This window comes from Cucurbita moschata, unplaced genomic scaffold, assembly GCF_002738365.1.
Source record: "Cucurbita moschata cultivar Rifu unplaced genomic scaffold, Cmos_1.0 Cmo_Scf00014, whole genome shotgun sequence".
Taxonomy (NCBI): Eukaryota; Viridiplantae; Streptophyta; class Magnoliopsida; order Cucurbitales; family Cucurbitaceae; genus Cucurbita; species Cucurbita moschata.
Genome location: NW_019268530.1, coordinates 3,411,184 through 3,423,025, shown reverse-complemented (window position 1 = coordinate 3,423,025; position 11,842 = coordinate 3,411,184). Strand labels below are relative to the sequence as shown.

The window sequence follows — 11,842 nt, the reverse complement described above, 5'->3', positions numbered from 1 at the left end:
AAAAAAAAAAAAAAAAAAAAAAAAAAAAAAAAAAAAAAAACAAGAAGAAGAAGAAGAAGAAGAAGAAAAAAAAGATCACAACTGCTTTGAATCCTTACCACAGCATACCTGAATGGCCAGATTATTGCCAGCATGTTTTCCTCCACTAATTACAGTGAAGGCTGGGACAGGAAGTATCAAGTTTGTTTTGCCAGCAAGATCTGCAATATGCTTATAGAGTGGAACCTGAAAATACTTGGTTTAAATGTCTTTGCAGAATTGTAGAAATGCCCCATAAACAGAAAAAACAATTCCATGTAACAGAGGTGAATAAAAAGCATGCCTCCTTTTCAGCAGCACCAGCTCTGCATACTGCAATTGACACGGCAAGTATAGCATTTGCTCCAAGTTCACCCTGCAGTGTGCATTGACTAAGAGACATACTAACTTAAAAGGTATCACTATTGATGCCTTTGAAAATAAACTACTTTCCAAAGAAGTAACTATCCAATGTAAATATTTTCTAATCATAAACAATCTATTATATAGACAGACAGACACATTATCATAAAGTCCTAATGACATATCCAAAATAGCAAAGATAGGAATAACAAATAATGAAAAACTATTATGTCCTATTTCAAACAAAAAGGGTAGCATTGATCCGTGTGACTCTAAATCAATATATATGCAAAGTTTTTCTTCTTTCATATTAAGTTGAGAATCTGAGATATCAGTGTAGAAAATCTTCCAGGCAGGCTGAAATTTAAATTTATGACAAAACAAAGTAAACTATGATACATATGCTCGTGATAAATAATTCAGCATAATAAATAATTCCTCCTGCCTCCTAATAGACAGTGTCGTATGGGATATTAAGTAAATTCAATCTTCCCCATCCATTAACATTGCAATTGTACCAGCGAGTACCAGATATAGTAGAGCACAGTAATAATACAGAAGATGGCATACAAGTTACACTTCCATAAAATTTGTGAATTCAGGACAAGGAGATGTATTGGCACCTTTTTTTCTGTCGTATCCAAATCTTTCATGGCCTGGTCAATTTCATATTGTTGAGTAGGATCCCTACCAATCAATGCTTCAGATATCTTGTCGTTGATATTTTTTACTGCTTTAGTAACACTATTTCCAAGGTATGTTCCCTTATCTCCATCACGCAAGTCCACAGCCTCATACCTAGGAAAAGCAACCCTCGTCTTAAAATCCAATTGGAAAAAAAATGTATAGGAACTCAACAGGCATGAGGAAACCATGCGTTGAAATTGAAAATGACAGCCAAACGTTTCGCAGATCACTCTCTAACAAAAAGTTTTGCCAATGAAGATTATTATATCCTTCCCAATTCAAGTCTACTCATCTCTGGGAACCTTACATGCCAGCCGGATCGCCGCTGGGAACGGAAGCGTGGAACACTCCTTTGTTGGTGTACAAATCGACTTCAACAGTCGGAATTCCTCTACTGTCAAGGATCTGCCGAGCTTTAATTTTTGTAATCAATGAAGGAACCGCTTTCTTCATATGATTTGACTGTTCGAAACAAAAAAAAAAAAAAAAGTAAATAGAGATAAAGAATGAACTGCGAAACGAATCAATTAAGTACAATTGATCCATGAGAAATAAAAATCAACGGAAATTTTGCGTTCATGATCGTCAACTACATCGACAAGCATTCGTTCCATCTAGTTTCGTATATTGATTGTTCAGAAAAAAACAAAAAAACAGTCCAATTAAATTTCCACCAGCATTTTCTAAGAACCAAGAACAGAGAGATAGAGGGGGAGATTACAATGAATAGAACAGGATCGGGAGTTTTCGCCCTAACAGCAGCATTGACCGCTTCCTCGATTTTCCGGGAGAGCATGTACTTGTCCAGATACTCTTGAACGGACATTTCTTTCAGCTGCTTCTTCTCCATGGAAAATTGGTGGAGAAAAATCCAGAGATTGGATCCTGCAAGACGGAGTGAAGTTATGAAGCTTGCTAGCCGAGCTCTGTTCTTGTGTTGCCGCCGAACGTATAGTAACGAGACCTTGGGTTAAACTATGGAGATCTTCGCAACATCGCACGGTGCCGTTCCACTGGAAGCCTGCCCCAACTCCTATATATCTTTCAAATACGTCCTTCAACTTTGACCAATTTGAAAATTATACCCTCAACAATACCCAATATTATATTCAACTCAAAAATTAACAATATTAATTTTTTACCCTTTTAAAAAATATTTAATAAATTACTAATTTTTTTTAGGGGTTAATATATTATTTTTTTAATTAAAAAAAATATTTTTAAGACAAAAATTAATTTAACCCTTTTATCATGATCCACGGATGTACATGGTCCGCGTTAGGTAGGAGGATTTTTTTTTTTTACCCAACCCAAAAGTTGTAAGTGACTCTAAACCATCTGCCTCAGTGTACTACTAGCAAACCCATTAATACGAAAAGATTCTTAATATATTTTATACATTTTATTGGTCTCGGGTCAACCCGAAGGTTTTGCCAATGAACCCGAAACCGAACAGATTCCGTTCGGGTTAAAAAAAAAAAAGAATCTAACCCTATCCAAAATGTTAATTTAATCCAATCAATATATATATATAATTATATTTTGATATAAAAAGTGAATAACTATACATTGGAATCTCAGAGCCTATCGGCCGTTAAAGTCATCACGGCAATGCTGCATTTACCACAAACGCCGTCAGCAGGTAAAAACGGAGCGTGGCATCCCTTTCCCACGGCACTGTTTAGGGCTTAAGAGTCATCTTCTTTGTTTTTTACCGCCATAGCTTTTCTCTTTCTAAGTTCCTTCCACATTCCCGGTACACTTGCTTCGCCAAGTGTCAAGGAGCTTGATCTCAATTGTAGCTAATCTTCAATCAGTTTTCTGTTAATTTTTCTAGAAATTCTCCCCGTCCGATCTTTTCTTCTTGATGAAGTTTAATTTACGGCTTCAGCTGCGCCGATGATGCTTGGAAGCGGTTCTTGAATCTGAGAGCCTGTATTTTCTTCATCGGGTACGAAATGAGTGCGTTTGAAATTTGTGTACAACTTCGTTGTTTGGTTTCTGATCAGGCCTTCTCATTTTCTTGGATTCGTTTGCCGTCAGTCAAGGGTTTTAACGTTGTCAATCTCTGTTTTTCTATGATTAAGTGCTAATTTTGAAAACGTGGTTCGTAATTTGTTTTGATCTTCTGCGTTCATTTTGGAAGCTTGTGGTTTAAGTGACTTCCATTCTCATTTATCATACGCGGTTGTAATTTGTTTCAATCTTCTGCGTTTGTTCTTACCATTTCGTTGTTGCGTTTCTCAAGGTTGTACAATGAATTCCACTGATTTCTCACAGATACTTTGAAATCAGGTGGAGAGGATTTATGTGGTTGGATTTGCAGCAGAAGGTTAACTTTCATTATGGGGTTTGACAGCGAGTGTATATTGAACATTCAGTCTCTTGCTGGGGAGTATTTCTGTCCTGTCTGTCGCTTGCTTGTTTACCCACATGAAGCATTGCAGTCACAGTGCACTCACTTGTATTGCAAGCCTTGTTTAACTTATGTAGTTTGCACTACCAGGGCTTGCCCATATGATGGCTACTTGGTTACAGAAGCGGATTCTAAGGTTATATCTCTTAGTTCTGTGGTTATGAACTCTAGTGCTTGTGTTACATCTATCTCTATTTATGCCTATAATTTCACTATTTCTTGCAGCCACTCGTTGAGTCAAATAAAACTCTTGCTGATGCTATTGGAAAAATAGCTGTTCATTGCTTGTATCACAGGAGTGGGTGCACTTGGCAAGGGCCATTGTCTGATTGTGTAACTCATTGTTCTGGATGTGCCTTTGGCAATTCCCCTGTTTTATGCAATCGTTGTGGAATTCAACTTGTACACCGGCAAGTACAGGAGCACGCACAAACTTGTCCAGTGAGTTAAATTTTGCTTTTATTGTAAGTTGCCATTCAGTGTTGAGAAAGAAAGATCGAAATATATAGTTCGTACTTGTGTTTTTGTTTTTTTTATTTTTGTGTATTTTGTTGAATGGCAGGGTGTGCAACCTCAAGCACAAGCAGATGGTGCTCAAGGCACCACAGCCAGTGGCACGGCAGCTGCTACTGATCAAGGCCAGTCTGCTGAAATGACAAAATCTCACGTCCAATCTACACGGAGTGTAGCAGTTAGTGCACCTGCACAGGATCCCAATCAGCAGGCCAACACAAGCTCCCAGGGTCCAGCTGTTGTTCAAGCTGCTACGCCGACTTCAGAACAGTGGTATCAACAGCAACAACAGTATCAGCAATATTATCAGCAGTATCCTGGATATGATCCTTATCAGCAGCAGTACCAGAACTATTCCCCTTACCAGCAGCAGACAGTTGTTCCGTTTCAGCAGCCACAGTCATCTCAGGCTCTTCCTTCACATGCGGCTGCCCAGCAACAACCTCAGGCGCACATCCAGCCACAGCCCCAGCCACAGCCGCAGCCGCAGCCTCAACCCCAGCCTCAATCACAACCCCAAGTTCCTGTCCATTCCCAATCCCAACCCCAACATCAGGCTCAATCCCAGCCTCAATCTCTACCACAACCTCAACCCCTACCTCAGCCACATGGTCCGTCTCAATCACATATGCACGTCCAAATGCTGGCAGTTGGTCCATCTCAGAACCAGGGACAAGTTAACCCTCAGCAGCAACTATATCATGCTGCAACCCCACATTCTCAGATCCAACCGCAGAGTCACCCACCAGCACATGGCCAAGCACAACCTCAACCTCAGTCATACCCCCAAGCTCAGCCCAGTTCGCAGCAACTTGTGCATATGCCACCACATCAGCAGCCTCATTCCCAGATGCCACCACATCAGCGTCCTCCTTTCCATCCGCCTCACCATCCTGTTTCTCGGCTACCACCCCATTCACAAGCCCCAGCTCAACACCATTCTCAGCTTCCTAATTCACAAACTTGACTAGGCATTTACGTTCGGGTGAGCCTACTCCTTTTGGTTCACATCCTGGTCACTTTCGAATAGAAGATCTGTCTCTGCTTGGCAACTTTGATCCATTTGGTGGAGGGCATAGGCCCAATCATCGACGACTTGGCGAGCCTGGGTTTAGAAGCAGTTTTTCTCATCAGGTGCTTGCAGATGATGGTCGATTTTTTGCAGTTAAGTTTCATTGTTCAAATTTATATGTAAATATTATTTCTTCCTGCATTTCTATTTCTATCCCTTGTTTTCTGAAAATGAAAATCTTCAGGGGGACATTGATTCTTTTGATGACTCAAGGAAGAGGAAACGAAACAATATGGGATGGTGTAGGATTTGTAAATTTGATTGTGAAACAGTTGAAGGCTTGGAGCTTCATTCACAAACTAGGGAGCACCAAAAGATGGCTATGGATATGGTGCAGAGCATCAAACAAAATGCAAAGAAACATAGAGTGTAAATATGACATCCTATTGTAATAATTGCTGCTGTCTTATTCCTTTAAGTTTTAAGTTAATTATAATTTTATGTATTTTACTTTCTGGTAGAACTCCAAATGATCGTTCCTCTGAAGATGGCAAGACAAAGAATGTAGGTCTTGAGAACCGTGGGAAAAAGCATTAAATTTGCAGCTCTTCTCATCAGACTCATGGATTCCGTGTTACTGGAGCCAATTTTGTTTCCTTGGTATTATTGCATCTAGTGATATAGGTGATTCCCTTATGCCTCTTTTCTTCATTTGGGTGGTTTATTCTAGTTTTGTTATTTCAGGTTGCTGCCTTATACGAAGATGGTTTTTGGGGATGAAGTTCTGTGGCAGTTAAGTTTCTTGGTTTTGTCTCTTGATTATAATATTTGGCTCTGACATGGTTCATGTAGACATCAACAGTATGTAGTAGAAGTTTGGTATATGGCTATCACTTCATTGTGTTCATTGTTATGTTTACATGTTCTTTTCATCTTCCGACATTTAAATGCCATTTCATCTAAAACCGTAATGTTCCTTTAATCAACATCATCGCAAACATATTTTGTTTTTCACTTTAATTTTGTTTTCGGTGTTGAAACTGAATAAAGACGTCTCCTAACAAAAAAAAAAAAAAAAAGAAAGAAAAAAAAATCAAAAGAAACTAGATTACGTTGTCTGTCCTTGTGGGTCCTTGGCATTAGGGTAAGTGATTCTTGTTGTCTGGAAAAGAGTCCTAAATAAGACTGTTCTGACACAACTCTTCATGTCCTGCATACCAGGAATGCCTTGTTCAAACCAAATTTTCATTAGTAAAGTGTTTTTGATAATCTTCTTTTGTTCTGTCTTCCCCTTTTTCCTACCTTTTGTTCAATATTTGGGATGTCTTTTCATTGTTAGTTTAAAATGGTGGAAAGAAGAACTGGGGAGTCTAACAGCTGAGGTGTCTTTCTTCATAAGCTGAGGTGTCTTTTATGTCTTTCTTCATACAAGAAGAGGCATCTTTGAGTTTGGTTAACCTGAGGAGTGGTATAGGGCTATTTACAAATTGCCAAGTCCATGAATAAAGATTGAGCTTATTGTAAAGCATGCTTCTAAACTGTGTTAACGTGTGTCATTTTAACTATTTTTCTTTTGTTTTCTTGTTTAATTATAGGGTGTATGTGTTTCTTATCCAAAATAATTGAATTATAGGGGGTATGACCAGTTTTAAGTTTAGAGGAGAGTCATGTTCTCAATGAGGATAAATATAACACACTAATTTGTTTTGGAAGTACGAGCATTCGCCCTTGGCCCTGTAGACATTTGCACCACTGTGTTTTGGTGGATTTGATCTGACATGGGAGTGTGGTATGGATGGAGTAAATTATATCAGAAGGAATTTCTGTGAGAGTTACATATTTAGAAAATTTACAAGCTGATGTTGTTCATACTGAAGGGATGAATGTAGGCAGATATCCAAGAAGAAGACGTAGGTTTTTTTTTTTTTTTTTTTTTTCTTCTTTCTTTTAAAAATAGAAATGATGTATTAGTCACAAAAAAGGATCAATCACTTTGGGGTAGAGAAAACCACTAACCAAAGACTACAAAAAGATTACAAAAGAAGAGCCTTCTAGTTATTAATGATCACATGAAAACTATTAGTACAAAATAATTTCTCAAGGCTAGAACACCACCAAGGAGTCGTATGCTGTACACTAACTAGATAAAGAATTCTACGAAGTTGACTTTTAAAAAAACCTCTTGTTTCTTTTCTTCCAAATATGCCAAAGGAGGCCTATAAACCATGCAATTCCAAAGATCTTTGCTACGCTTTTGAAAAACATACCTCCGAGAACACATATTATTGCCCTCTTTTCATTATCAAGGAAAACATTTTTTAGGGAAAGAAAGATTCACATATATAATAGTTTAATCGAGTTATTCAAGATTGCATATAGGAAGTCTGTTAGTATTACAATACTTGTTGAAATAACTTGTTAGATACAATATTGTCTTCTTATGTATGTGAACTATAGCCGACAGTATTATGTCATAATTGGTGGTCGTAAAAGAAGAAAGGATATTATGACTTTTATGAGAATTGACCTACTTTAGTTTGTACTTGACCTACATGCCTCCGATTCACTTGTCCAATAGAAAGTAAAAACTGTTTTTTGTTTTTCCCAAGTACGGGATGGCTTCGTTTAAGATTTTATTGTTGAAATTCATTACCATTTCCAATTTTATGTTCCTAGTGAAGATCTGATCATTATTCCACCATACTTATTTAAGCTTCCAAGGTTAATATTTAGAGTTGATTTTCTTTTTTTTTTTTTTTGGTGAATTTTTTTTAATAATAGATCTTTCAATTCGACCTGTTTTCTGGGCGAAGCAGACTACCAAAATTCTGAAAGTTCAGTGGCAAGGTTTATCAAGTCATCTTTGTTTGAGGTGGTAAGAATGTGTTTGATGAAAAGGTGCATTAGTTGAAAATATCTTTGCTGCATTTTTATTTATTAATCTTAAACTGATGTTAAAATTCTGCTTCTTGCACTATTGACTGTTTCTTCACATTGATGTCATAAACTTTAGGTTTCAGCCACAAGTTTTATTAAGTAGAGGAACCGTGGAGCTTAGAAACTTATTTTGTTCTTCGTTGAGCATCATGTAATGCTGCCCCGTCTATAACTGTCAGCATACTGTTGTCAAAAGCTTGTGTTTTAACGCAATCAGTTTCTTTTAAATGCTTGATTTTGTGGCCTAGGAAACTGAAGTAAAGGAGCGAGGGAAGATAATCCTCCCAACTTAAAGCTGAAGGAGTTAACGGATAGTTTACATCAATAAAAGGGATGTTAGTTTACACAGGAGTTCTGGAAATGTACACCAGGAATAACATAAAAATATACACCGACTCCCCACATTTCTTATGAATCCATAGCCTTATCCTAAAAAATTGTTTTGTTTCTGACTAAACAAGCCAAAAGACTGCATAGGTGTCACTTTACCATTAGATTGGAAGGACGATCATACACCAATTGCTCTTAGAGATATCCTAAGAACCAGCTGATTCATTCATTTCCGTATTTAATCTCAAGGAACAGAGAATCTATTAAATAATTTGTTTAGTGAAAAGCTACAACCAAAATCTATGTATTCCCTATAGGAGTTCACCAGAATTCTAGGATCTCTTCCCAGCTGCCATTCATTTTCCATAAAATAGCCTTCAATATTTTATAGGCATAGTCTTCGTTCTCCATGTTCGATATATTTTCTCTTCCTTTACCTCTTTGTTCTTCTGTTTCTGCTCCTCTGCTTCTGCTTTTCTCTGCTTCTGCTTTTCTCTGCTTTCATACAAGTAGACAACAGTTGAGTTATATGTTACATCTCTTTTTACCCTATCAAATAAAAGTTTACTTCTTGGGGCATCTTGAATTCTAGTTAACATGCATTTGCTGAAAGCTTACTATGATGATAGAAATTAGATCTATAAAAAAATGAATTGAGGGTGAGAGTCTGTGGAGAGATTATGATGTGATTAGTCTGAGGAAGCTTCTATGTCGTGTTTAGAGAAATTTCAGAGGGAAATTGATTATGAGAAGTTAGGGAGAGAAAATGTGTTTAGAGGCAATTAGGAAACATTTTAGTCATAGAGATAGTGTAAACTAAAAGCACTTGATTAGAGCACCAATGATTTGTTTCTATAAAAAGCACTTCTAAGTGTGCTTTGTGCTTTTTTTAGAGGTGCTTTCAAATTGTAGTCAAACACAAACACTCAGGGCAGGATACGTTTTTAATACTTACAAGTACCTTTTCCATGGTTAAAAGCAAAATGGACCCGATCCCCTATTCTCCAGCATTACTGTGTCTCTAAGCTCTTCAAATTCCAAATTGATTGGTTCCCTTTTGCCAATAATTTACAAACACAAACACTTTCTGCGCAAATTATTGTCAAACGCAAACACTTGAGGTAGGACGCTTTTGTATACTTTTTTTTTAAAACTTTTTTGGTCAAGGCTTTTAACCACTTAAAGTACTTCTTCCATGGTTGAAAGCACTTCAAATGAACCCTTCCTCCTCATTCAAACGGTCTTAACATTCTTTATTCAATTTATGATGCTTTGGACCAAACAAAGAAGTTTATTACTAGAAGAAATCTCAGGAGGAAATTCAGGAATATAGTTCCTTGCTTTGCTGGAAGGTTTAACAGTTTTCCTTGTAGTACAAGAAGTAAAAGAATATTTCAGGTGTATTCTCGGTGCTTTCTTAGTCACTAAGTGCCTTCTCTTGTGTTATCCAAGTCTTTCAGTAAAGTCTTGCTGGAAGTCTAGAATTCTGAAGAATTTCGATGTGTTTATTTGGATCTTGCTAAAGGGTGGCTTAGATAGAACTGAAAATTTATAAATGAAAGTGCCTTTGCTTGCTTTAGAGGCAGCTGTTGGTGCACTGTTTATGAAAGTTGATAGATAGTATAGATCAGAATCCTATCATATTTTCATTGCTCGTAATTCTGGAAATGTGGCAGCACTTATGTAATTGTTTTCAAGTTTCTGGGGTGTTTGACAAATGTTCACTAAACAATATCTTGCAACCTCTCATAGAGAAGTTAAGTTCACGAGTTGATTTGGGTGAACTCTTTTGAAGAATTATTTTAGAACTTTGGTTTGAAAGTAATCAAAGGATCCTCGCAGAGAAATCTCTTGAATGGTTTGAATGATTTGTTGTAGCTAAAGATAAATCCTCATTTTGGTCTAGTTGAGGGTTTGTTAGGTATCTGAATAAGACTCAGTTTCTTGTTTTTTGATTTACTGAATCAGATGAATTCATTGAAATTCTGTTTGGTGGATTCATTTACGAAAACTTGTTTTGGATTGTATTTGGATTATGAAACTCTGGAAGTGATAATTTTAAAACTATTTTGTGAAATGGGATTGGGCTTCTCTTCCAACTACCCTTGGAGGCCTTGGAGTGGGATCTCTTAATCAAAGAAACTCATCCCTGCTTATGAAATGACTGAACAAGTTGGGTGTCTCGTGGAGAAGCTGAATTCTGCTCAGTTTGGTAAGGAGTAGGGCATATTTTGGTTGGTCTCTTGATAACTCAGGCAGGTATACTGCCAAATCGGCCTTCTTAAACCTCTCTAATAGACCTAGAGAGGCTTGTATTCCGTTGATCAGGTTGATCGGGAAATTCAAAACTCCCAAGATGGTATAGGCCTTTCTTCGCTCTTTGGCTTATAGAAGCCTTAATAACAGATGACAAGATCCAAAGATAATTTTCTTCTTGAGCCATCTCTCTGTCCATTTGTAGACTTTGTTCTGAAGAGGAAGAGTCCATGGACCATCTGTTTTTACACTGCCCCTTTATGGTCAAAGCTCGGCATTTTATCTTCAGTAGATTGGGGCTGCCCCTTTGCCTCCTTTTGAGAGGGGTACGATCAGGGCTCTTTTTTGTCGTATTTGGAAGGAAAGGAAGGTTAGAACTTTCAAAGATAAGTTTTCAGCCTTGATTTTTTTTTTTGTATCTTTGCATAGAATACAGCTTCGTGGTGGTATTCTTTACGTTCAATTTACATTCAAAATTCTTTTGTAATTACAAACTTTTGATGATTCTTGTCTAATTTCAAGGGGCTGAGGGCCTTTTCATCCTCATTATTCAGCTGCTGATTGCAGCTATAAGTGGAGTTGTGACTGACAATTATATTTCCTTAGCTTCTTTGATTCAGTTACTTATTCAGCTGTCTTAGTTTTTTGGTGACTAGTAATCTTTCGGCTGCTAGTTGAACACAATTTTTAGAAGTGGGTGTTCTTCGCATCTTTGAGCCTTAGTCATGGTCAATGAATCATCCAATATAAAATATCTTACAAATGAAAGTTATATGGTAGGATTTTTGGACTTGGCTTTGAGCCTTAAGAGATATGAATGGAAGTTGAGAAATCCCTAGGCATGAAAGAGGATTGTAATCAATCAAAATAAAGAAATTTTTACTTGTATTAGTGCTTCCTATTTCATAAACAGCTTTATCCATTGGCCTTGCGAACATTATTGTGGAGTAGGGGGAATTTTAAATGCTTTAACGTAGTCTACTGCTTAGAACAGAGTTAAAGGTTGCAATACTACTGCTATTGTCCCCTCTCAGTTGAACTGCCTACAAGAGAGAGGCCTTCCAATTAAAAGAATAATCAAAGAAAGAGAATGGTTACAGAAGAATTTGCCCAAGCTAACGCTCCACCAAGAAGCATTAATTAAGCTACACAAGAGACCATAAATTAGATAAAGAATTAGACTTGTACTAAAATATTCTCTTATTTCTTTCCAGAGCTTGCATATAACTGTGGGTTTATGTGAAAGCAATCGAAACAAGAAGTCGAAGAACACCCGGTTTAGATGTTTTTTTTTTTTTTTTTTTTTTTTT

At 37.1% G+C, this 11,842-nt stretch overlaps 2 protein-coding genes across 7 annotated transcripts in view; one reads left to right on the top strand and one right to left on the bottom strand.

The window, feature by feature from the left end:
- The window catches only part of LOC111452790 (cytosolic enolase 3), a 6,443-nt gene extending 4,340 nt beyond the window's left edge, over positions 1-2,103 (bottom strand). Inside the window, exons 1-5 of the mRNA XM_023093683.1 lie at positions 1,790-2,103; positions 1,376-1,530; positions 1,005-1,179; positions 323-394; positions 109-225 (exon numbers count right to left, since the gene is read on the bottom strand). Coding sequence (XP_022949451.1) covers positions 109-225; positions 323-394; positions 1,005-1,179; positions 1,376-1,530; positions 1,790-1,918 — 648 coding nt within the window. The 5' untranslated portion in view covers positions 1,919-2,103. The remainder of the gene's footprint in view (positions 1-108; positions 226-322; positions 395-1,004; positions 1,180-1,375; positions 1,531-1,789) is intronic.
- Positions 2,104-2,771: 668 nt separating this feature from the next.
- LOC111452376 (chromatin modification-related protein eaf-1-like) lies at positions 2,772-8,316 on the top strand. 6 transcript variants are annotated; one of them, XM_023093057.1, is made up of 8 exons: positions 2,772-3,019; positions 3,364-3,620; positions 3,710-3,925; positions 4,047-5,161; positions 5,254-5,438; positions 5,531-5,669; positions 5,754-5,801; positions 7,791-8,316. In XM_023093057.1, the coding sequence occupies exons 2-4, from the start codon at positions 3,414-3,416 to the stop codon at positions 4,962-4,964; spliced, it is 1,341 nt and encodes a 446-aa protein (XP_022948825.1). In that variant the 5' UTR covers positions 2,772-3,019; positions 3,364-3,413; the 3' UTR covers positions 4,965-5,161; positions 5,254-5,438; positions 5,531-5,669; positions 5,754-5,801; positions 7,791-8,316. The 6 variants fall into 6 exon arrangements, with proteins under 6 accessions (XP_022948825.1, XP_022948828.1, XP_022948829.1 ...); XM_023093060.1 differs by lacking the exon at positions 7,791-8,316 and adding an exon at positions 6,349-7,228; XM_023093061.1 differs by lacking the exon at positions 7,791-8,316 and having other exon boundaries at positions 4,047-5,131; positions 5,754-6,038.
- Positions 8,317-11,842: the final 3,526 nt, after the last annotated feature.

Bases quoted from the DNA above. Each gene is read 5' to 3' on its own strand.
- LOC111452376 (XM_023093057.1), top strand. From the start codon at position 3,414: ATGGGGTTTGACAGCGAGTGTATATTGAACATTCAGTCTCTTGCTGGG. The intron at 3,621-3,709 runs GTTATATCTCTT...TATTTCTTGCAG, and splicing joins TTACAGAAGCGGATTCTAAG to CCACTCGTTGAGTCAAATAA. The intron at 3,926-4,046 runs GTGAGTTAAATT...GTTGAATGGCAG, and splicing joins AGCACGCACAAACTTGTCCA to GGTGTGCAACCTCAAGCACA.